Source organism: Scyliorhinus torazame, chromosome 16 (assembly GCF_047496885.1).
Source record: "Scyliorhinus torazame isolate Kashiwa2021f chromosome 16, sScyTor2.1, whole genome shotgun sequence".
Taxonomy (NCBI): Eukaryota; Metazoa; Chordata; class Chondrichthyes; order Carcharhiniformes; family Scyliorhinidae; genus Scyliorhinus; species Scyliorhinus torazame.
Genome location: NC_092722.1, coordinates 112,425,711 through 112,451,027, shown reverse-complemented (window position 1 = coordinate 112,451,027; position 25,317 = coordinate 112,425,711). Strand labels below are relative to the sequence as shown.

At 46.9% G+C, this 25,317-nt stretch overlaps 1 protein-coding gene across 21 annotated transcripts in view; it reads right to left on the bottom strand.

The window, feature by feature from the left end:
• Window positions 1–25,317, bottom strand: part of fam13c (family with sequence similarity 13 member C) — a 304,619-nt gene that overhangs the window by 32,299 nt on the left and 247,003 nt on the right. For 20 of the 21 annotated variants that reach the window (XM_072478901.1, XM_072478903.1, XM_072478904.1 and 17 more), the window contains 5 exons: window positions 21,789–21,870; window positions 19,348–19,559; window positions 19,147–19,230; window positions 10,850–10,945; window positions 8,346–8,551 (listed from right to left, as the gene is read on the bottom strand). In XM_072478901.1, the coding sequence (XP_072335002.1) occupies window positions 8,346–8,551; window positions 10,850–10,945; window positions 19,147–19,230; window positions 19,348–19,559; window positions 21,789–21,870 (680 nt within the window). The remainder of the gene's footprint in view (window positions 1–8,345; window positions 8,552–10,849; window positions 10,946–19,146; window positions 19,231–19,347; window positions 19,560–21,788; window positions 21,871–25,317) is intronic. The other variant, XM_072478902.1, reaches the window with a different exon arrangement.

Below are 25,317 nucleotides of genomic sequence, written 5' to 3'. Positions count from 1 at the left end.
GGGGCACCAATTGGGTTGGAGGAGCTGAGCAAGGGTTTGGGGAGTATGCAGGCGGGGAAGGCCCCGGGTTCCCGGTGGAGTTCTACAGAAAGTACGTAGACCTGTTGGCCCCGCTACTAGTGAGGACCTTTAACGAGGCAAGAGAGGAGGGGAACCTGCCCCCGACAATGTCGGGAGCGACAATTTCTTTGATCCTAAAGCGGGATAAGGACCCACTGCAATGTGGATCGTACAGGCCGATCTCGCTCCTCAATGTGGACGCTAAGCTGTTGGCAAAAGTGCTAGCCACGAGGAATGAGGACTGTGTCCCGGGGGTGATCCATGAGGACCAGACGGGATTCGTAAAGGGCAGGCAATTAAACACTAATGTGCGGCGGCTCTTAAACGTGATAATGATGCCATTGGAGGAGGGAGAGGCGGAGATAGTGGCAGCTATGGACGCGGAAAAGGCCTTTGACCGAGTAGAGTGGGAGTACCTCTGGGACATGCTGCATAGGTTTGGGTTCGGGGGAGGGTTCATCAGCTGGGTTAAGCTCCTTCACAGAGCCCCGGTGGCGAGTGTAGTGACGAACCGGCGGAGGTCGGAGTACTTTCGGCTGTACCGAGGAATGAGGCAGGGGTGCCCCCTGTCCCCCCTGTTGTTTGCATTGGCGATCAAACCCTTGGCCATGTCATTAAGGGAGTCTAATAAATGGAGGGGGGTGGTCCGAGGGGGAGAAGAGCATTGGGTGTCGCTATATGCAGATGACCTGTTGCTGTACGTGGCGGATCCAATGGAGGAGATGGTAGAGGTCATGCAGACTCTAAGGGAGTTTGGGGCATTTTCGGGCTATAAGCTCAATGTAGGGAAGAGTGAGCTCTTTGTATTACAGGCAGGGGACCAAGAAAGAGGGATAGGGGACCTACCGCTGAGGAGGGCGGCGGGGAGTTTTCGGTATCTGGGGATCCAGGTAGCCAGGAGTTGGGGGGCCCTACATAAACTGAATCTGACGAGGTTGGTGGACCAAATGGAGGAGGACTTCAAAAGATGGGACATGTTACCGCTCTCGCTGGCGGGTAGCGTGCAGTCGGTCAAAATGGTGGTCCTTCCGAGGTTTCTGTTTGTGTTTCAGTGCCTTCCCATTGTGATCACCAAGGCCTTTTTTAAGAGAGTAGGTAGGAGTATTATGGGGTTTGTGTGGGCGAATAAGACCCCGAGGGTAAGGAGAGGGTTCCTGGAACGCAGTAGGGACCGAGGAGGGTTGGTGCTGCCAAACCTAGGGAGCTTCTACTGGGCAGCAAATGTGGCGATGATCCGCAAGTGGGTTATGGAGGGAGAGGGGGCGGCATGGAAGAGGATGGAGATGGCGTCCTGTAAAGGAACGAGCCTGGGGGCGTTGGTGACGGCACCGCTGCCGTTCTCGCCGTCAAAGTATACCACGAGCCCGGTGGTGGCGGCAACGTTAAGGATCTGGGGCCAGTGGAGACGACACAGGGGTGCAGTGGGAGCCTCGGTGTGGTCCCCGATCAGGGGTAACCACCTGTTTGACCCGGGGAAGATGGACGGGGGGTTCCAGAGCTGGCATCAGGCGGAATTAGAAGAATGGGGGACCTGTTCATTGACGGGACATTTGCGAGCCTACGGGCACTGGAGGAGAAGTTTGAGTTACCCCCGGGAAATGCCTTTAGATATATGCAGGTGAGGGCTTTTGTGAGGCGACAGGTGAGGGAATTCCCGTTGCCCCCGGCACAAGAAATTCAAGACAGGATGATCTCGGGTGTGTGGGTTGGGGAGGGCAAGGTGTCGGCAATACACCAGGAGATGAAAGAAGAGGGGGAAGCGCTAGTAGAAGAGTTGAAGGGTAAATGGGAGGAGGAGCTGGGGGAGGAGATCGAGGAAGGTCTGTGGGCTGATGCCCTAAGTAGGGTTAATTCCTCCTCCTCGTGTGCCAGGCTCAGCCTGATACAATTTAAGGTGGTTCACAGAGCTCACTTGACGGGGGCGAGGTTGAGTAGGTTCTTTGGGGTAGAGGACAGATGTGGAAGGTGCTCAGGGAGCCCGGCGAACCATGTCCATATGTTTTGGTCATGCCCGGCACTGGAGGGTTTCTGGAGAGGAGTGGCGGGGGCAATATCTCAGGTGGTGAAAGTCCGGGTCAAGCCAAGCTGGGGGCTAGCGATATTTGGAGTAGTGGACAAACCGGGAGTGCAGGAGTGCACTCTGGCCTTTGCGTCCCTAGTAGCCCGGCGAAGGATCTTGCTAATGTGGAAGGAGGCGAAGCCCCCTAGCGTGGAGGCCTGGATAAACGACATGGCTGGGTTCATAAAGCTGGAGAGGATTAAGTCTGCCTTGAGAGGGTCTGCGCAGGGGTTCTACAGGCGGTGGCAACCGTTCCTAGACTATCTCGCGGAGCGTTAGAGGAAGGTCGGTACGCAGCAGCAGCAACCCCGGGGGGGGGGGGGGGTGCTTTGGGGGATGGATGAGCAAGAGATAACATGAAGGGTGGAGGAAACTGGCACGTGTAGGAGAGAGCCAGTGTATAAAGCTATGTAAATATACCATTTTGCCATGTATATATCTTGCTCAGTGCGATTTCTTGTTATTCTGTTACGGGGGGGGGTTATTGTTTGTAAGGGAGAAAAATTGTGTTGTTAAAAAACTTTAATAAATATATTTTTTTTAAAAAGGAGGGTGGAGCAGGTGGAACAAAACCAAGGTCAGGGCTAGATGGGAGTTCCAGAGAGATTTGGCAAAGATCTCATGGAACACAAGACAAAGGGAGTGTTAATGGTAGTGTTAAAGACTGAAGAAGGTTCTAATAGTGGCATAAAGTTAAGATAGCAGAATGTGTTAATCTCAGAACATGGGTCAATGCTCTGCGAAAGCAAAACTTAAGAACAAGTGACCGGTGATGCATGTCATTTGGAGGAAAAAAATTGGATCAGAAAAAAGGGGTCAAGGTCAAGGTGAGAATTCATGGTCTGAAGTTGTTGAACTCAATGTTAATCCAGAATGCTGTAAAGTACCTAATCAGAAGATGAGTTGCTGCTCCTGCAGTTTACATTGGGCTTCACGGGAATATTGTAGCAGGCCATGGATGGACATGTGGGCATGACAGCAAGATGGTGAGTTGAAATGGCAAGCGACAGGAAGGTTAGGGTCTGCATTGAGTCTGCGTTTAGTTTTCCCTATGTAGAGGAGACTGCATCGGGAGCAAATACAGTAGACCAAATTGAAGGAGGTGCAAATGAAATGCTGCTTCACCTAAAAGGAGTGTTTGGAGTCTTGAACAGTGAAGCAGGGAGGAGGTAAAGGGGCAAGTGTTGCACCTTCTGCGATTGCAAGGGAAGGCATCTTGGAAAGGGGGATGATGTGTTGGGGGTGATGGCGGGGTGAAACCAGAGTATCACAAAGGGAATGGCCCCTGGAATTCTGATGGGGGGCAGGGGGCTGGTGAGGGGAAGATGTATTTGGTGGTGGTATCATGCTGGAGATGGCAGAAATGGCAGCGGCTGATCCTTTGAATGCGGAGGCTGGTGGGGTAAAAAATGAGTTCAAGGAGACCCTGTCACAGTGCTGGGAGGGAGGGGACGGAGTGAGGGCAGAGGTGCAAGAGATGGGTCAATCACAGTGGGTGGGAACCCTCAGCTCAGGAAAAAGGAAGACATATTCTGAGTATACATGTCTTACTCAAAGTTTTGTGTTTGTTGGATTAATTACCTCTTACTCATTTGGAAACATAGTCACTGATCAGATTTACAGACTAAAATGAGAAATATTTCATCTCTACTAGAAATATAATTAGTCTGGTAATACCCAACATTGTAATATATAGAAATGCACGCACTCTCCAGTCTAGAATGCCTGGGGCCAAATCATTTCAGAATTTTATGAATGCGTTAGAATCCCGAACCACAAATTTGGAAAATCACCATGGATACAAATATTCACTAGAAGCACAAAACAGTGATAAACTATCATAAAACAGCAATACGATTTGTGTTACTTATATTTGTGTATACTTATTGTGTTTACTGTTTCTTCCACTCTTGAAGTACTATATTAAAATGATGTCATGGGTTGCCTGGGTCTACTCAAAGATTCCCAAATAAATAAATGGTGTTACCAATTAAACATTTCCAGACTGGAAAGGTTACAGCATATGCCTAGAAACTGGAACTCTTGTATCTGGGCATACTTCCTGTTGTTACTGTGGTGATATGCATCACTGTAAATACACAGTGGGTTAATGCAAATACACTAAGACTAGATAAACACTAGAGGGAGCACCAGAGACATCATGACACACAGACATTCAACCAATAGGTCAGTAAGATAGGACACGACCAATGGGCAGTCAAGACACACACACAGAGGTGACACTACCACAAGGGGGCTACCCATATAAAAGGACACAGCACACATGATCTTTCTCTTTCCAGTGGAGACACTTAGTTGAGTACAGACGGGGTTGATTGAAACACATCACACCTACCACGTGGATTGTAGCAGACTGGTTAGTTAGTCTGAGTCGCGAGAGCAGGATTAACAGGAGAGTCGAATCCAAGTAGGATAATCGTTAACAGTTTAATAAATGTGTTAAAGCTATCTCCAAGTCTGAACCTTCCTTTGTCAGAGTGTACAAGGAAGCAGCTTATGCTACGTCAAGAGCATAACAAAACATGGTACCAGTGAGTGACTGTTTAAATCCATATAGTTACAACTCAGCAAACCGTGACAACCAGCAACAGCACCCAGGCAATTGATCGAGATTCCGGTTCCACAGCGGCTCAGGTGCCAATCTCAGTGCAAACTGGCGTGCGTTCAGGCAGAGATTCAAGATTTTTCTGGTAGCAGCCGACCTACATGACGTGGCCGATGCTGAAAAGACAGAGCTTCTGCTCACAATTGCGGGTGCAAATGCAGAACAAATCTTCAAAACCTTCAAGTACTCCAGAGGGTAAGAAAAGGGAGACTTCCAGACAGTCCTGGACAAGTTTGAACAATACTGCGAGGAAAACACAAAGAAAGCAACAGAAAATGGTAAACGAGGAGCCAATACTAACCACGAGGCCGAGGGAGGCGAGCAATGAAGGACAATTTTGATTGGCGGCCATCTTGGAAAAGGTGCCGCACATGCGCAGTTGAGAGAAGGGCGCAAAGTAAAGGAACAGCGATCTGCACATGCACAATCGCTTCCTATGCTTCATTTTCTGAATTTTCACACGCTTCATGAGGCCCTGGACCACGCCCACTTAAAGGGGAAATGTCCCAAAACAAGAAAGAAAAAATTTTAAGCCTCAAAACAAGATTCTTTCACTTGGAACGACAGCACAATGCCTGAACTTTGACCAGAAGTTGAAAGTAACCTCCGCAGAACCCTGCAACAAGCAGTTAGCACCGCCCAAAGAGATGATACAGTCCTTGAAGACTACGACTCAGACCTTGATTTCTTCTTTGGACATCGCGAGCCCAATGACAGCTCCGACACAAAACGTGATGATATGGTCCTAGAAGACTACAACTCAGATGATGATTTCATCTTTGGAGATGGCGACCCCACTACCAAATCCGAATCGCGACGAGATGTGTTGCACAGTGACGAATCCGACACAGACGCGGATGTGTTCTTCGGATTTGAGGATCTTCAGCCCACCATATACGACATCCTGACTCGTGAGTGCAGGATTATGCTGCGGCCTGACACCAAAAGACAGAGAGCGGTACAAGCCCACAGAGAGCGGCCTGCTGCCACACAGAGAGTGGTCCACGCACCGTGAAGAGTCCCCGACTCCACACAGAGAGTGGTCCACGCACCACGAAGGGTCCCAGCCTCCACACAGAAAGCGATGAAAGACTCCACAGCGAGACAACTGTACCTCTCCACACAGAAAGTGACTCCAGTGACGCAAGCCTCCACAGCGAGCTCGTGGACAGCCTCCACGATAGAAGCAACGCAAAACTCCACACCGCAGTCCTTGCATGAACCAGAAGTGACTCGAGTGACACAAGCCTCCACAGCGAGCTTGTGGACAGACTCCACGATAGCAGCAACGCAAGACTCCAGAGCGCAGTCCTTGCATGAACAAGAAGTGATGACAGTTTCCACAGAGAGACCAATGCACGATTCCACACAGGGAACGCTGCAAGACTCCACAGAGGGAGTGACACAAGCCTCCAAAGCGAGCTCGTGGACAGACTCCACGATGGAAGGAACGCAAGACTCCAGAGCGCTGTCCTTGCATGAACATGAGCATGATCTAGCAACCTCCTCTGAGCAACCAGCAGCAGGCGATGCAGGTCTGCCACGCTCAAGTGCACAGCAAGAAGACTATGACAGTCTACCACGCTCAAGTGCACAGCAAGAAGACTATGACAGTCTGCCACGCTCAAGTGCACAGCAAGAAGACTATGACAGTCTACCACGCTCAAGTGCACAGCAAGAAGACTATGACAGTCTACCACGCTCAAGTGAACGACAAGAAGACACTGAGGCTCTATCCACTGTATGTGACAAGTGACGACGGCTTCCCACTTCCCATACCAGATGTGCAACATGACAGACCTCAGCTAGTGTGTACAGAGGCACTCGACAATCACAGTGAGACTACTGGTGAGTCCGGTGACACCACGTTAATTCAAACCTCATCCGCTCGAGCCTCTCCACAAGCAAATGCATTCCTGAACGTTTTGACTCCGGATGGGGAGCATCACGAAACCTCAGAAGAATCAAGTGAACCTGAAATGACTCCGGACGGGGAGCATCAAGAAACCTCGGCTGACTCAAGTGAACCTGAAATAACTCCGGACGGGGAGCATCAGGAAATCTCAGCTGACACAGGTGAACCAGAAACGACTCCAGGCGGTGAGCATCGACAAGCCAAAGCTGATACAAGTAGGCCGGACATGACTCCAGACGGGGAGCGCTGCGAACTCAGTGACGGCACGCTCAAGGAGACAGCAGATGCCACAAAGGACGCTGACACGAGTAACTGTGTGAAGGACTCATATTATCCACAGAGTGTGGTCCTTGAGCGCAGCAAACACGACAACAAAACCAACCAACACAACAACATCAAAGACAATAACAAGAAGCGTACCAGAGGCAACAACGTCGACAACAAGCACGACAAAAACAACAACAATGGGACTACGACTGGTACGACACGGTACAACTCTGCAAATGAGGGACACTGTTACTGCTCAGCTCAGTACAATGACATACCATGGCAGGACGATGCATCTTACCAATTCACGTTTGCTACACTACCAACAGGCAACCCGGCTTTCAGGACAGATGCCATCAAGAATTACCACCACAAGCATCGAAAGAAAGAGTCCAAATCAGTCAATGAAGTGATTTGAACACTTGAACACCTCCTGATGACCAAACACCAGGACACTGACGGCGTTCACAAGGGAATGACAACGTCACCATTGACACTTCTATACCAGACCATATAAATTCATGAACTATTGGACTCATAACTTTTATTTTGTATTGTCTTATCCTCAAAGTCATCGCAACCATTATTTGGTCTTGTATCATATTGTATAGTCATCACAGTCATCATAACTTGTACATAGCATCACTTATCTACCTATTGTGTTCAATTTTCTTTAACACTGTACAAAATATGTAACACGAAAAAAGGGGGGATGTGGTGATATGCATCACTGTAAATACACAGGGGGTTAATGCAAATACACTAAGACTAGATAAACATTAGAGGGAGCACCAGAGACATCATGACACACAGACATTCAACCAATAGGTCAGTAAGATAGGACACGACCAATGGGCAGTCAAGACACACACAGAGGTGACACTACCACAAGGGGGCTACCCATATAAAAGGACACAGCACACTTGATCTTTCTCTTTCCAGGGAGACACTTAGTGAGTATAGACAGGGTTGATTGAAACACATCACACCCACCACGTGGATTGTAGCAGACTGGTTAGTTAGTCTGAGTAGCTGTGACAGGATTAACAGGAGAGTCGAATCCAAGTAGGAGAATCGTTAACAGTAATAAATGTGTTAAAGCTATCTCCAAGTCTGAACCTTCCTTTGTCAGAGTGTACATCAAGGAAGCAGCTTTTGCTACGTCAAGAGCATAACAAAACAGTTACATTCACTTCCCACATCAAAGACACAAATATATGAATCGATACACATTAAGCCACAATTAGATAAACTCCACAGCATCCCATGGATCACATACTCATCTGCAGAGGTACAAATTCCAAGTACCAAGTTCATAGAAAACCACTAATCAATAAAACACAACCTTGTTTCAATTTAATCTGACCTAGAGTTAAAATAAGAAAGACAAGAGAAAAAACAATATTGCCAATTCTTACATGGAGGCTTCATGCAGATTCGAAAGTGAAGCAGACGGTTGCTTGGTGTCTTTCTTTTCATCCGGAGGAGAAAGAAATCCACGTTCATGATCTTCATCTGGATGATCAACATTATCTACAAACTCTTGGAAAGGGAAGTCAGCTGTTGGTCTGGAAGATATTTCACAGCTCTTCAGAATGGTTTCTTCATCAGAACCCTCTTCTTCCTAAAGAAGCCAAAATGTCAACTTTGCAACTCTTCCCAACCATACATCTCCGACATATGACTAAATATATAACGGCATCAACTTTAGGAGAAATCTTTTTTTGCAATAACGTGGCTTTCTGCACCACATGTTTACTGCTAACAGTGGTTCTGCTTTAAAAAGCACCTGCTTGGGTTAGACTTTGACACTTCAATTCATTTCAAATCTAGTCCAGATGGTATGGGAGTCTCCCTTGGGCAGAAGGATCCCAAATGAGTTCAGGGACCATCAGTTTCAAGTGGGCATGGAGGTGCAGCCTGGTGCAATACTGTTCCACCTGCAGAATATCGGCCGTCCCTGCCCTTACCTCAGCTCATTGCCTGCTGAAGCCCTCATTTATGTCTTTGTTACCACTAGGCTTGACTACGCCTATGCTTTTCGCCTCGGCCTCCCACTCCTCACTCTCTGTAAACCTGAGCTCATACAAAACTCTGCTGCCTGGGTCTTAAACTCTTCGGCCAAACATTTAGCCACCTGCTCTAATGTCTTGACCTTCGACTCAGAATGAACTGTGAAAAACCTCGGGTCACTTTACTGTGTTAAAGACGATATATAAACGAAAATGAGGGGTGTTGACAGGGTGGATGTGGAAAGGATGTTTCCTCTTGTGGGAGAATCTTGAACCGGGGGTCACGGTTTAAAAATAAGGGGTCACCATTTAAAATGGAGATTGGACAAAATTCTTTCTCTCAGAGGGTCGTGAGTCTTTGGGACTCGCCCTGAAATGGTGGTGGAAGCAGACTTCTTGAATATTTTTAAGGGAAGTGCATAGGTTCTTGATAAACAAGGGGGTGGTGATTATAATAATCTTTATTGTCACAGTAGGCTTACATTAACACTGCAGTGAAGTTACTGTGAAAAGCCCCTAGTCATCACATTCCGGCGCCTGTTCAGGTACACAGAGGGAGAATTCAGAATATTCAATTCACCTAACAAGGACGTCTTACGGGACTTGTGGGAGGAAACCGGAGTGCCCGGAGGAAACCCACGCAGACGCAGGGAGAACGTGCAGTCTCCACATAGACAGTGACCCAAGCTGGGAATCGAACCTGGGGCCCTGGATCTGTGAAGCAACAGTGCTAACCACTGTGCTACCGTGCATCATAGATAGGCCGGAAGCTGATTTGAGATTACTATCGCATCAACTATGATCTTATAAAATAGTGGAGCAGGATCGAGGGGTTGAATGGCCTACTCCTGCTCCTTGCTCGTATGTTTGTAAATTATTAGGGTCTCATGGTTAGGACTTTGCACGTGAGTAAGAACCATTGCTTGTGGCAGAATAAATGCCATTTGTCTGGGGAAACCTGGTGCAGCCACCAGTTGGATATTTGTCACCCTCATGAAAACAAATAAAGCACTTCACAATGGCCAGATTCTCCATTTCAGAGACTAAGTACTGATGCTGGGCCTGAATCGCATGAGTTCTATGGCCCCAAAAGTGGCGCCCATCCTGGCGCAATTCAGGACATCCTAATGGAATAGCACAGGCACCAGGTGGAACTAGTGCAATCCAAATGACTGCTGGTGTATGATTCACTGGGGTCCAGACAAGCAGGAGCTCCATGTAGGCACTCCCCTCCCCGCGCACACTCAGCCCAGCCAAGAAATGACACTGGTAGCGCTGGAGCATGCCCATCCTGTTGATGGGTTGGCTGGGGTCGGAGGGTTCCTAGGGGGGGGTGGCCTGGGGTGACATCCGTACAGACAATGGCACTAGGTTCACAGTGGGCAGTCAGCGGCGTGAGCCGCTGCATGGCTGCCTTGCAGGCTGCAGCAATGGTGGTACATGCCCATCCATCACAACCCCACAGCCCACCCGCCTGGCCACACCCGCTACTCCCCCCACCACTGGCAAAAGCGGCACTACTGTCAGCACACTATAGGGACGTTGGACACTTTTAATACCCCCCCGCTCTCCCTCAGCAGCCACGGTGGTGCCTGTATCCCAGTTTTAAATAATACAAGTGAACCTCGACGTCGGTTATTCCTTCTGGCGGAGTATTACGGGAGACGTGGAAATTGTCGGGTCTGGCCCGTTAATCACATGCCAACGGCGTTTACTGTACAATTTGCATGCCCACGATGTCATGCAGCGTTGAACGCATTCATGCTACTGTCAAGGCACCGGAGCCTGACATTCCGTATTCCGCCTCGCACCGGCCTCCATTTTTGGCTGCCGCCCGATTCTCCGCCCGATCGAGATCCCCGATTTCGGCGTCGCTGGACAGAGAATCCTGTCCGTTGTGTTGTACTTACAATAGTGGGGATTGCTGCTGCTGGAGACAGAAGCTGCCTGATACTCCGATATCTGTCATAGAGAGGCTTCATAAGCAGTCTTTCCTGTTTGTTCACCTATCCAAATAGACAGTGATCATCAGTGGGACATTTACTGAGCGTACTATGCTACATCTGAAATATGTTCAGACTTTAGGTAAAGGGAGATCACAATTAGAATATTTACCAGGAATGAGAGAGACGTACCTTCAAAAGAGGAATTTTCACAACTAGAAATGCGCGGACTTGTAAACCGCATCTGATACAATACAGAGCAACATCAACCCAAAACAAAACCAAAATCGAGGGGCTGATCGAGGTGGGTAAGGGGCTGCACCTGGTGGGTGAAGGTCGATCAAGGTGGGTGAGGGCCAGGCGAGGGGCGAATCGAGGTGGGAAAGGGGCCGATCAAGGTAGGAGAGGCCAATCAAGGTGGGGGAGTGGCTACTCGAGGAGGGTGAGCGGCTGCACCAGGTGGGTGAGGGGCCGATTGAGGTGGGCGAGGATCCATACGAGGGGCTTATCGAGGTGGGCAAGGGGTCGATGGAAGTGGGAGAGAGGCCGATCGAGGTGGGGGAAGTTCTGCTCGAGTTGGGAGGGGCTGATCGAGGTATGGGGTTGATCGAGGTGGGGGCAGGGGCCGACTGAGGTGAGAGGGGCTGATCGAGGTGGGAGGGGCTGATCGAGGTGGGAGGGGCTGATCAAGGTGGGGAGGGGCTAATTGAGGTGGGGGTAGGGGCGAATTACCAACGCCCGCAATGGAGGTTAGACGTAGGACTGTTGTCGGAGGAGGGGATATGTGAGAGACTTTGGAAGTGTATGCAAAATTACTTGCAGGTGAACGATACGGGTGGGGTTTCAGCAGCGACCCTGTGGGAGGCGCTGAAGGCAGTAGTGAGGGGGGAGCTGATCTCAATTCAGGCTCACAGGGTCGGGGCGGACAGAGCAGAAATGAACAGATTGGTTAGGGAAATTCACCGGATAGACGAGGAGCATGTGGGGTCCCCGGGGGGAGGACCTACTCAGGGAGAGACGGAGATTGCAGGCGGAACTGGAGGTGCTATCCACGAGTAGGGCCGTGGAACAACTTAGGAAGGCGAGGGGAGTGGTGTATGAGCATGGGGAGAAGACCAGCAGATTGCTAGCGCAGCAACTCAGGAAGAGGGAGGCGGCCAGGGAAATAAGTAGAGTGGTTGATGGGGAGGGGAGCAGAGTGGAGGACCCGGCAGGACTGAATAAGGTATTTCAGGACTTCTATAGTAAGCTGTACATTTCAGAACCCCCGGAAGAGCCGGAGGAGATAAAAAGGTTCCTGGATGGACTAACCTTCCCAAAAGTAGGCAGAGGGCTCGTGGACGGGCTGGGGGCCCCGATTAGAGCAGAGGAGGTATTGGGGGGGCCTAAAGGCCATGCAGTCGGGGAAAGCCCCGAGACCGGATGGATACCCAGTAGAGTTTTACAAGAAGTTCTCGGAGATAGTGGGACCGGTCCTGACAAGGGTTTTTAATGAGGCGAGGGACAGGGGGACCTTGATGTCGCAAGCCACTATCTCGCTGATACTAAAACAGGACAAGGATCCGGAATCCGCGGGTCATACAGGCCAATCTCCCTGATCAACGTGGATGCCAAGCTCCTGGCCAAGGTCCTGGTGATTAGAATTGAGGACTGCGTACCGGAGGTGATTGGGGACGATCAGACAGGGTTTGTGAAAGGCAGGCAGCTGACAGCTAACTTGAGAAGATTGCGTAATGTGATCATGGTGCCCCCGACGGGCAAAGAGGTGGAGGTAGTGGTGGCAATGGATGCTGAGAAGGCCTTCGACTGGGTGGAGTGGGGCTATTTGTGGGAGGTGCTTGGACAGTTTGGGTTCGGGTGGGACTGGTTAATTGGGTCAGAATATTGTACCAGGCCCCAAAAGCTAGCGTTAGGACGAACAGGATAATGTCAGATTATTTCAGACTACATCGCGGGACCAGACAGGGGTGCCCACTCTCCCCGTTGCTGTTCGCGCTGGCCATAGAGCTGTTGGCGATGGCGTTGAGAGCTGCGAAGGGGTGGAAGGGAATGATTAGGGCGGGGGGGGGGGGGGGGGGGGGGGGGTTGGACCATAGGGTCTCTCTCTATGCGGACGACCTACTCCTGTACGTGTCGGACCCACTGGCCGGGATGGAAAATATACTGGAAACATTGAGGAAGTTCGGCCGGTTTTCAGGGTACAAATTAAATATGGCCAAGAGTGAGATGTTTGTGGTGCAGGCAAGGGGCCAGGAGAATAGACTGAAGGAGCTGCCATTTAGGCTGGTTGGGGAAAGTTTCCAGTACTTGGGGATACAGGTGGCATGAGACTGGGGCAGGTTGCATAAGTTAAATTTGACTAGGGTGGTGGAACAAATGAAGAGGGAGTTTCGGAGATGGGATGCACTCCCGCTGTCACTGGCGGAGAGGGTGCAGACTGTAAAGATGACAATCATCCCTAGATTTCTGTTCATCTTCCAGTGCCTCCCGATCTTTATCCCACGGTCCTTCTTCAAAAGGACTGCAAAATCATCATGAGCTTTGTCTGGGCGGGAAAATCTCCGCGGGTGAAGAAGGCGATGCTTGAAAGGAGCCACAGCGAGGGGGGACTGGCATTGCCGAATCTGATCAACTACTACTGGGCGGCTAACATAGCCATGATAAGGAAGTGGATGGTGGGTACGGGGTCTATCTGGGAGCGAGTGGAGGCGGCTTCGCGCAGGGACCAGTTTGGCAGCCCTGGTCACGGCTCACCTACCACTGTCGCCGGCCAGGTACTCAACCAGCCCGGTAGTGGGGACGGCCCTGCGGATATGGGGCCAGTGGAGGAGGCATGTGGGGGGGGGGGGGGGTGCGTCTGTTTGGGCTCCAATATGTGATAACCATCGATTCGCCCCCGGGAACATGGAGGGTTTCGAACATGGCGGTGGGCGGGGGTGGGGAGGGTGGGCGATATGTTCCTGGAGGGGAGCTTTGCAAGTTTGAGGGGCTTGGAGGAGAAATTTTGGCTGGTAAGGGGAAATTACTTTCGGTACTTACAGATGCGGGACTTTGTACACAGACAGGTCCCATCCTTCCCGCCAATAGGGATCCAGGACAGAATAGTCTCTAGAGGAGAAGGAGGAGAGGGTAGAGTCTTGGATATCTACAAGGTGCTCATGAATGGGGAAGAGTCCCTGATGGAGGAACTGAAACTCAAATGGGAGGAGGAGCTCGGTGGGGAGATGGAGGACGGGCTGTGGGCGGAAGCTCTGAATAGGGTAAATTCAACCGCAACATGTGCCAGGCTCGGCCTGATTCAGTTTAAGGTCGTTCACCGGGCCCACATGACGGTAGCTCGGATGAGCAAATTCTTTGGGTAGAGGACAAGTGCGCTAGATGCGCGGGAGGACCAGCGAACCACATTCACATGTTTTGGGCATGTCCTAAGCTTAGGAGGTACTGGGAGGGATTTGCGGGGGTCATGTCCCGGGTGCTGAAAACAAGGGTGGTGATGAGTCCAGAGGTGGCAATTTTCGGGGTTTCGGGAGTCCAGGGGGAGAAAGAGGCAGATGTTCTGGCCTTTGCTTCCCTAATAGCCCGGCGGCGAATACTGCTGGCATGGAGGGACTCAAAACCCCCGAAGACCGAACTATGGCTTTCGGACATGTCAAGTTTTCTGGGTATGGAAAAAATTAAGTTCGCCTTGAGGGGATCTGTACTGGGGTTTGATTGAAGTAGTGGTTTTATATTGATGGTTTTATATTGATGTTTGCAAATTTCTGTTAGCTGTAACTGTTTACAATGCCAAAAAAAATACCTCAATAAAATTGTGGCAACCGTTCATCGACTTCTTCGCGGGAGAGTGAACGTCAGCAAGGGGGGGGGGGGGGGGAGTTTAGGGTAGAGTAGGAGGGATAAATAGGCGGGTAGTGTCTAGGGGAGATGAGCGGGCATGTGCAGTTGGTTTGATTAAGTAGTGGTTTTATATTGATGTTTTATATTGATGTTTGCACATTTCTGTTAGCTGTAACTGTTTACAATGCCAAAAAAAACCTCAATAAAATTGTTTGTTAAAAAAAAAAAGAAGTACCGGGAGTTCTCCCTTTAATCTTAATACATGTTTTCCTAAACCTTTGAAATAGTATTAGGAATAGCAATAAGTGTACACAGAACTATGAAAATGTCATAAGCATGTCAGGGCAACAACTAAAACATAATTAACTGCATTAATATACCAAAATACCATATAAATGAAGTAGCTTTTTAAAAATAAAATCCATCTACCAAACAGTGTGCATGGATACAGAGTTATCTGCTGAAAATTGTAAAATTGTTCGAACTTTATTGTGTAAAGAATCCTAAAAAACAGTAATCATTGCATCTCCAAGCTCATTCCTTCTACACATCAGATACAATCAAATCTCACCATGATTGCTAACCCATGCAATTAATCTCCAACAAGAAAAAGTTCCTGTGATCCTCAAAGTAATCAAAAAAAGAGGTCCAGAATATTCACTATTTTTCACAATTAGCCCTAGCTGCAGATACCAGCACAGGAGCTCTGTATTCTGTAGAATAACGCTCATGTTGAGTTCAAATGCAAGGCCAAACCATCTAATCATACTGTTCTGATTGACGGTACTTGTTAGGTACAAAAGCTTGGATTCGAGACAAAATCTAACACAATCACCAAGGAGGGAGGCTCTAGCCTACACAGGACTGTTGCTCAGCAGCCTGAAGAGGGAGTCAGTGTCACAGCAATCATATCCCTTTGCCACAGGGCCACTTTGTTCATAGAATCTTACAGAAGAGCTGTTCATCCTGTTACTCCTGCAGCAGCTCTTTGAGAGAGCTGTGCAATTTAGTCCCACACTCCAGCTTTTTTCTCCATAGCCCTGTAAGTTCAGCCTCTGCTAGTATGTTCAATTGTGCTTTAAAAATTTCTGCGACATCTTTAAGGCAAAGTGGGAGGAAGAGTTGGGGAGAGAGCATGGAGGAGAGGTTGTGGTGTGAGGTGCTCCGGAGGGTAAATGCCTCAACTTTTTGTGCGAGGTTGAGGTTGATACAGTTGAAGGTGGTGTGTAGGGTGCACCTAGAACATACAGTGCAGAAGGAGGCCATTCGGCCCATCGAGTCTGCACCGACCCACTTAAGCCCTCACTTCCACCCTATCCCCATAACCCAATAAACCCTCCTAACCTTTTTGGTCACTTAGGGCAACTTATCATGGCCAATCCACCTAACCTGCACGTCTTTGGACTGTGGGAGGAAACCGGAGCACCCGGAGGAAACCCACGCAGACACGGGGAGAACGTGCAGACTCCGCACAGACAGTGACCCAGCAGGGAATCGAACCTGGCACCCTGGCGCTGTGAAGCCACAGTGCTATCCACTTGTGCTACCGTGCTGCCCCACAAAGGCGAGGATGAGCCGACTCTTTGAGGGGGTAGAGGATGCTTATGAACGTTGTGGGGCAAACCACGTTCATATGTTTTGGTCCTTTCCAAAGTTGGAGGGGTATTGGAGGAGGTGTTCAGAGTAATTTCGAAGGTGGTACATGTGAGGCTTGAGCCGGGTCCTCTGGAGGCCATATTCAGGGTAGCAGACCGGCCATGGTTGGAAGCGGGTGCGGAGGCAGGTGGACTGTGTATGTTGTTAGTGACTATGTATGGGTGGATGGTGGATTCCTGAATCCTTTTCTTTGATGTTTGTACTTAAAATCTTCAGGGTTGTGTGGGGGTTGGTGGGAGGGATGAATTGTTGGCCAGGGGATTGCCATTGTATTTTGTTACCATTGATTGTTTGATAGTGGGTGTAAATTGGATGAAAATGTGAAAAAGGAAGAGAATAAAAATATTTATTAAAAATACTTCCTGCAGTATCTGATTCCACCATCCTTTCAAGTAGTGCAGCCTAGATTTTAACAATCTACCGAAGACATTTCTCCCCTCGGTTTCTTTTTCCTTATTGTTTTTGCACCACCATTTTCAGTACCATTCAGAAGAGGTTTTCAAGAATGGTTCCAGGGATGAGAAACGTCAGTTCTGAGGAGCGATTGGAGAGGTTGGGCCTGTTCACCTTGGGGAGAAGAAGGCTAAGAGGAGATTTGACAGAGATGTTAAAAATCACCAAATCATTTGGTGACAAACCAATGACGACCCATTCATATTGGATTGAATATAATGTAAGCGTGACTGTGCCGACACCACAGGGATTGCAGCAGTTCATGAAGGCAGCTCACCACCACCCTCTTAAGGGCAATTAGGGGTGGGCAGTGAATGCTGGCCCGGACAGCACATCCTTTGAATGAATAAAAAACAAACATCTAGTGACATGGTAGATTTCTCAAAGTGCCCACCCATGGACAGAGTAGATAGGGAGAAACTGCTCCCACTCTCAGAAGGACCAGGAACGAGAGGGCACAGATTTAAAGTGATTTTCAAAAGAAGCAAATGCGATGTGAGAACGAACTTTCACACAAATGGTTCGGGTAGGGAATGCACTGCCTGGAAGTGTGGTGGAGGCAGGCTCAATCAGAGCATTCAAGAGGGCATTAGATGATTACCTAAACAGAAACAATATGCAAGTGTACAGGGTAAAGGCAGTGGGATTGGCACTAAATCATAATGCTCATTTGGAGAGCTGATGCGGACACGATGGGCCAAGTGGCCTCCTTTGGCGCCATAACAATTATGTGACTTTGTGTGACTCAGTAATAGATGATATCACACGTTCTATATTGTTCCTCCTAAAGTGCGTCACTTCACACTCATCTGCATTGAATTGCATCTACCGTGTGTCTACCTAATTTACCAGTCTGTCCTTCTGTTGCCATCATGCTCACTATTTATCGCATTGCCAAATTACATGCGGATGTGTTGTATGAGGACCTACTCTAAAAGCAGCACTGGATCTGTCCACGATTGTCCAAGCAGCAGGTACATTGTGGTCTATCCTGGGCAATTCTTGCCAACATGCTGAAGGCAGATGTCTATTGTTCAGAGAAGGAGCTCAGGGGACTGGACAACAGCAGTAGTTGGTAAGAATTATCAGGGTTCAGTGCCTAATGCAACTTGAATTGCAAAAATGCAAAGTAATTTCAACTCTGCTGTAGATCTGTAACTGGTGGAGTCACCATTCAATGGGGGTCAGAAGGTATTGGGATTTTGCTCACATTGTTACATTGCTCACAAGGAGCTTCCTGTAGCTGCTAGTCACCTGCTTAAGCTTCATACCCAACTAAATCAATTGGTCGACGACAAATTAGTGATTATTCCCATGACAGACACAGGAGAATCAAACAGAGACTCTGTGGTCAGGCTGGCTCTGAGATAAGACACCATTCTCGACACGTCTGATTGGAACAGAGTCAATCCACGACTCTCTTGGTAATCCAAACAGGGTAGGCCCACCATCCTCCGTGACTTTGTTGATGATTAACAGCCCCGCCTCATGATTTTGAACATCTCTATCAAATCTCTTATTAGCCTTCTCCTCTCCAACGAAAACAGACCCAATTTCTCTAATCTATCCTCATAACTGGAGTTTCTCATCCCTAGAACCATTCATGTAAACCTCTTCCGAATGGCACTGAAGGTGAGGTGGTGCAAAAACAATAAGGAAAAAGAATGATGGAACATCAGATTCCACAGGTTCATTAAAAAGATATGGAAGGACAAATCAATTATTGGACCCTGGGATCTTCACTCAGTTCCAGATACTGTAGAAAAATATCCTAATGGATCATGAATCATTCAACATTTAACCCTGTAAATCATGCCCAGTATGGATTATTCTGTCTCAGAGGTCTACCAGCCTGTGAGTTCCTTGTGACAAACCAATGACGACCCATTCATATTGGATTGACTATATTGCAAGCATGAATGTGCAGACACCATAGGGACTGCAGCAGTTCATGAAGGCAGCTCACCACCACCCTCTTAAGGGCAATTAGGGATGGGCAACGAAAGCTGGCCTGGACAGCGATGCCCACATCCTTTGAATGAATAAAAAGCAAACATCTAGTGACATGTTAGACTGCTAAAAGTGCCCACCCATGAAGATGCTGTTGGCCAAGATCAAAAATAACCAAAATGCAATGTACAAAATAGGTCACAATGACAAATAAACAGAAATACAATAGTTACTATGCAATGATTATAATCTTATCTCTGGGTTCCGATTGCAAGCTGCTTTCGAAAATCTGGAGCCCATTGATGAGATGACCATTAATGTATCATTAATCCATATCTAATTCCCAATCTAGTTAACTGAATACATACCGGTCGTCCATAAATGCTTTCAAAATGCAATAGGCAATTTTGCATGTTGACCTTATCTAACCTCAGTTGCTTTTGTGTCATTTCCTGTGCAAAATATTGTTGAATTGTTTTGGTCAGACCATTTGAATAACCGTACATTTGTTCAAATCATTTCATTTCAAATTCCTCAATAATTAAAAGTTTACTATTGCAGTGAGGTACCTTAACATCCTCCGGCAGGCCAAGTATTTCCTGCTTTTCTTTCAGCTTTTTCATCACAATTTGGACGGTTTCCTCAACGCTCGGTTTCTGCTGAGATTCCACTGATGCATTGTGCTTGTTCTCTTTGTCCTGTCTGGAGTTTATGGGCAGCAGGTTGTTTCGATGTCTGTGCCGCCTGTTATTCTCTTCCTCAGAGATCCTCAGTTTGAATTCTGAGAGACCAATCGCAAAAATAACAGCAACAAACAACGCTCAAGTTGCATTTATATAGCAATATCAGAGCAAAATACCGCGGCGATCTAAAATAAAAAAAACAGAAATTGCTGATGAACTCAGCAGGTCTGGCAGCATCTGTTGAGAGAGAGAGAGAGAGAGAGAGAAAAACAAATACAAAGTTAACATTTCGGTCCCAATATGACACTTCTTCAGAACCTTCTTTGGAAACGTTGGGGAAGAATCATATTGGACTCGAAACGTTTACTTTTTGTCTCTCCACTGATGCGGACATGCTGAGGCTTTCCAGCATTTTCTGTTTTAATGCTACAACATGATAAAATAGTCCAAAGCACTTCACAGTGTGGTGTTCTTTGTGTTGCTTGTTGAGGATAGTTGGCATAGTGTTCACAAAGACCACAGAATAGCTTTTACTGAAACAACGCTATGATTTTATTTACACTACTAAAACTGGGATTCAACACTTAGTCCTTAAGAATACAGAACTGATCAATTACATCTAACTACACTCATTGACTGCTAATCTTACTACTGACATAAACGATAATCTAAACTTTACTCACACTATCTGCTCTTATGACCTTCACTAGCTATCTCCTGCATTTACCCTTCCCCTAAGGTCTAGCATCACTGCCTTATATAGTTGTATCTGTAGCTCCCTCTAGTGGCTACTCTCAACACATTAACCCTTGTAATGCTGCCAGTTATGATAATACCACACACAGGAACGTTATCAGACAAATATTTTATCGTGTTTTACAAGGTAAATATTCCCAAACACCAATGAGAATATCACTTATTCACAATGAGATGAGAAACCAATAGATCTTTTAAAAAAAAAAAAAAATTTAGAGTACCCAATTCTTTTTTTTCCCAATTAAGGGCAATTTAGAGTGGCCAATCCACCTAGCACGCACATCTTTGGGTTGTGGAGGTGAAATCCACACAGACAGGGAGAATGTGCAAACTCCACATGTACTTGCGACTTATATCCATGGTTATACTTTTAGGCGTTAACTATCTGGGAGCTAATTGGTGTTAGTTGCTCATTTTACAGGTCGCCAAGTATGTCTTGAAGATCCCGCAGTTTTATTTACAGAACAGCCGGGAATTCTCCTCCAGCCCTATCTGACATTCCTCATTGGGTGGAACTTTCAGCCTATCCAACATCAAGGTCTCGCTGAGTATCCACCTCTCTCAATTTATACCCATTCAAATAATAATGTCTTCCTATTTTTGCTACCGAAGCAGATAACCTTACATTTATCCAGATTATACTGCATCTGCCATGCATATACCCACTCACTCAGCCTGTGCAAATCACACTGAAGCATCTCTGCATCCTCCTCACAGCTCGCCCTCCCTCCCATTGAGCTAGATTAACTAGCTCAATATATGCATCCCATATACATGAATGGAAGGGGGTCAGAATAGATTCCTTTAACTGGTGTGAACGTTTGTGACTTTAGGAAGATGTTACTTTGTTCTTGAATGAGTTACAGAAAATATCCAGCAGGTAATTGAGTTCTACATCACAGTTGCAATTCCCTGAACAAAAGGATCTGTGAAAGAAGGGGTGGGGATGGATGAGGGGAGTAATATTCACGCAGCGGGTTGTTACAATCAGGAAATGACGGCCAAGAAAAGGTGGCGGAAAGAGATTCGGCATCAACCGTTGACAGGAAGCGGAATGAGGAGCTGAAGGGAAGAATGCGTGATCCTATTGTGGAGTGGGACTAATTAATTGGATGGCTCTTTCAAATGAGCTAGCACAGTTAATGATTGGAAGAAAAACTTCCCTCTGAGCTGCAGGATCCTATGAAGAGATAAGGATCATCTCAGAGTTTAGACAAGCTCTGAGCGTCCCAGTTAAATTTGCTGCTTTGGAATGATTTTTTAGGCATTGCATCTGTAACAAGCTCTTATGCTGAAGACGGCGTGATGTGTACTGTGTACTGAAGCTTTTTGACAAAAAGTAAATATTCAGGTAACCCAGTGCACTATGGATGACTTTTTAAAATCGCTGCAAAGTACAGATTGCTCTGTCAGATCACTACTCGGATCTCTTGCTAGAGACTGCTGCTGGCGATACCCAAGCTGCTGCATGAAACATCACTTTTCATGCTGGTTGCACAGTTGCTACCACTTTGCCGCTGAGAGTATTGGCTCCAGTTACATCACAAATTTCATACAACGACATTCCGTACCTTTTAACTGCTTACGGGCCCTTGTCAGATCATTCATCCATCTCATGACTTCTGGATCGGCAACCTTATCACTGTGGGAGGGCTAAAACCACAACAGATTGAAAATTATCTTTCCTTATCATTGTCGTGTTTTCTTTTCAAACGCAATTATACACACTGCATGATTTTATTTTTAACATTAGAGAAAAACATCGGCATTGCCTGAAGAGCTGGTGAAGCGGATGCCTGAAAAGGAGAGATAAAGGAGAGCAGGACTAATTGGATCGCCCTTTCAAAGAGCCGGCATCAACTGGATGGGAGGAACAACCTCCCCTTTGTGCTGTATGATTCCCTGCCGTCAAAAATATGAGCAGTCGACACAATGATGGAACACCATGCAATTTTATTTCTTTAAAAATTTATATATTTTTTTACAAAATATGGAGAACCCTCAAAACGCAAAGCTTTTTCTATATTGCAAATGAAAGAAACAAGATTATCATCTGAGGACAAAATACTGGATTTACCTGCAGAATCTCTCTTATTTCTGGCTTGGAGAAATTGGTGCTAAATTTCATTCATCTTTAATGCCATTTCTTTCATTATTTTCTCCAAGTAGGTGCCCCTGGCTGACAGTCACTGATTAGGTGGGCACACTTCATTTACCAGTATTGCTCCGAACACTAGGAATCCTCATACAAACATCATTGATAGTTTAGGGAACTGTTTTCATAATTATATTGCCTGCTATCACGATCCCAGACCAGTGGCTAGGATACTGGACCAAAACCCCAATATTTGAGTTTATTTGTAAGACTGTGCGGAAAGAATGATTCAATCCAGGAGTGATTGCATGAATAAATAGGGCCTGGTTATTTTTAAAACAAAACTTTATTATGAATACAAGATTAAACTTTTTTAACTTCACACCTGAAAAGAATAGCTTACAATTTACACCTTATACACGACTACTCAATTTCCCATTAAACAACAAGTATAGAAACATACAGCTCTCAATCTGTCTCACTGTGGGAGAATTGTGGATTCAACGTCAGGCAGATCAGAATTCAACTCCTCTCTCCAAAACGTTCTCCAAAAAACACCTCTCCAAAGCTTTTCAAAATGTCTCTCTGCATTCCTTGGCTTCACCCGGCAATGACTTCATCTACCCAAACTGAAATACAAATGATCTCTGCAGGCTGCAAAGCACATTAACTCTCCAGGGACATTCCTAGTCAAACCACAATCCATTAGCCCAGACTGAAAAACACATTCCTTTGTCAATTTCACCTTCTAGCTGCTAAAACACCCAGGCCCTGCTAAAACAGAATTATTTTTTAAAAACATGACCACTGCAGTCAAACACATTCTAACCCCAGGCTTTTAACCCTTAAATTGTTCAATATTTAGAATCCAATATTCCTAAAGTCTTCCATTGCCCTATATCGGGTGCTGGAGCAAGCCAACAAAATCATCAGAAGACACGACTATGACCGTGTACTGATAGGCCGTAACAGTCCCAACATGATTAAGTTCAATACTCACATATACCTGCGGGTATATAAAGTGGTGAAGAAACAGAAAGCAAAGAAAGGACAGTGGTGAATGGCTGCTTTTCAGACTGCAGAGTTGAATAAAATAGTGTGCACCGCACCCCCCTTCCAAACCAACGACACTCCAGGGGCAGAATTAACTCCATTTGATCTAAATTAGTGGTGTGGATTTGGGTATGCAGAACACAACTTCTAATTGCACCTGAAACCAAACTCGGGAATGTAGCTGTCAGTGAGAATGACAGTAGCAGGCTTCAGAAGGACATAAAAAGAATGGTAAAACAGGCAGACATATGGCAGTTGAGATTTAATGAAATTGTGAAATAATTTATTTTGGTAGGAAGAATGTGAAACAAAGATTCTCCGGTTCCCCAGCCGCGGGTTTCTCGGCGGTGCGCCATTCATTGGCGACGGGATTCTATCTTCCCACCGCTTGTCAATGGGCCCATGGAGGCCACCCCACACTGCCAGGAAACCCATGCCTTAAAGGGTTCCTCAGTGGCAAAGGGTGCGAACACTGGGAAACCCCATTGACAGCAGCAGGACCGAAAGATGCCACCACTGGCCAATGGCAGGCCGTCACCACAAAACATGCTGTGGGGGGTGGGGGTGACTTCGACGCAAAGTGTTTAAGTGCCATTTTCTATTAAGGCATTAGATTGTGTTTTGGGTGTTTAATCAATAGCTTTTGATTCATACTTGTTTATCATAGTGTGAAAATTAGAGGCAAACGGATATGTATTCCCAGAAAAACAAGGATTTCCTTGCAACATAAGTTAATGGACTCCTAAGGATTGATGTTAGAAGAAATGTTCCCCTCATGAAGATTGGTAGGCATGTGGAACAGACTTAGAATCATAGAATCTACAGTGCAGAAGAAGGCCATTCGGCCCATAGAGTCTGCACCGGCCCTTGGAAAGAGCACACTACTTAAGCCCACACCTCCACCCTATCCCCGTAACCACACCTAACCTTTTTTTTGGACACTAAGGGCAATTTAGCATGGCCAATCCACCTAACCTTCATATCTTTGGACTGCGGGAGGAAACCGGAGTGCCCGAAAGAAACTCACGCAGACACGGGGAGAAGAAGAGCAGGCTCCGCACAGACAGTGACCCAAGCCAGGAATCGAACCTAGGTCCATGGCACTGTGAAGCAACAGTGCTAACCACTGTGCTACCGTGCCGTCTAGTAACAGTTAATGCTGCATTAAAGAGCTAGAGAAGTAAGTAGCTCAGAATGAGTTCAGGGAAGGGAATACAGTGTTAGAATGACAGATCAAGCTATTTATCTTTTATCCATTTTTGCCAATGGCTCAATGTTTACTTCAAGGAGATAAAGAGATGTCAAGAGCTTACAGTTTCTGTTATTGATAACTTAAAGGTGGTCATGGAAGTCAATCAGTCCAATCTGAGCACCAGAGATGGGAAAATGGAAAGAGAAATAAGAGATAGGTAAATGAGGTATTTAAAGTTTCTCTTGGATTACCTTGAGAAAGATTTCATTTTATCTCAAAATATTTAATAGGTGTGGAGGCATCCCTTTTATAATTGATTATACATGCTGCATGCAATCTTAGGTCAGTTGCCCTTCCACATTTTCTCATTGCCTTAAAATATATATTAAGTTGACATTAGTTTTTGTGTCACAGAGCTGAAAGTGAAGATTCCAACAAGCACAGATATGAATCTTAAGCACCGTAAAGCAAATGTTAAAGAGGCAGCCTTAAAATCAAAGAATTTTCATATGTGTTATTAAATCTATAATCACAGACTTCCGGGTGCGGCTATGCGGAGCTGAGCCGCACGATTCGGCAGCTCCCGCTACCACGGACTTTCGGGCTCGCTAGAAGTGCCCCAACGGAACTTTTTTTTGATACTAACCCGTGGGGAAAGTAAGAGGGTGGTCCCCCTCCAACTTTTATTAAACGGACTCGAAGCGTAACGGCCACAAAAGTGGCATTGGAGCAACAGGAAAAACCGGGGACAAAAGACAAA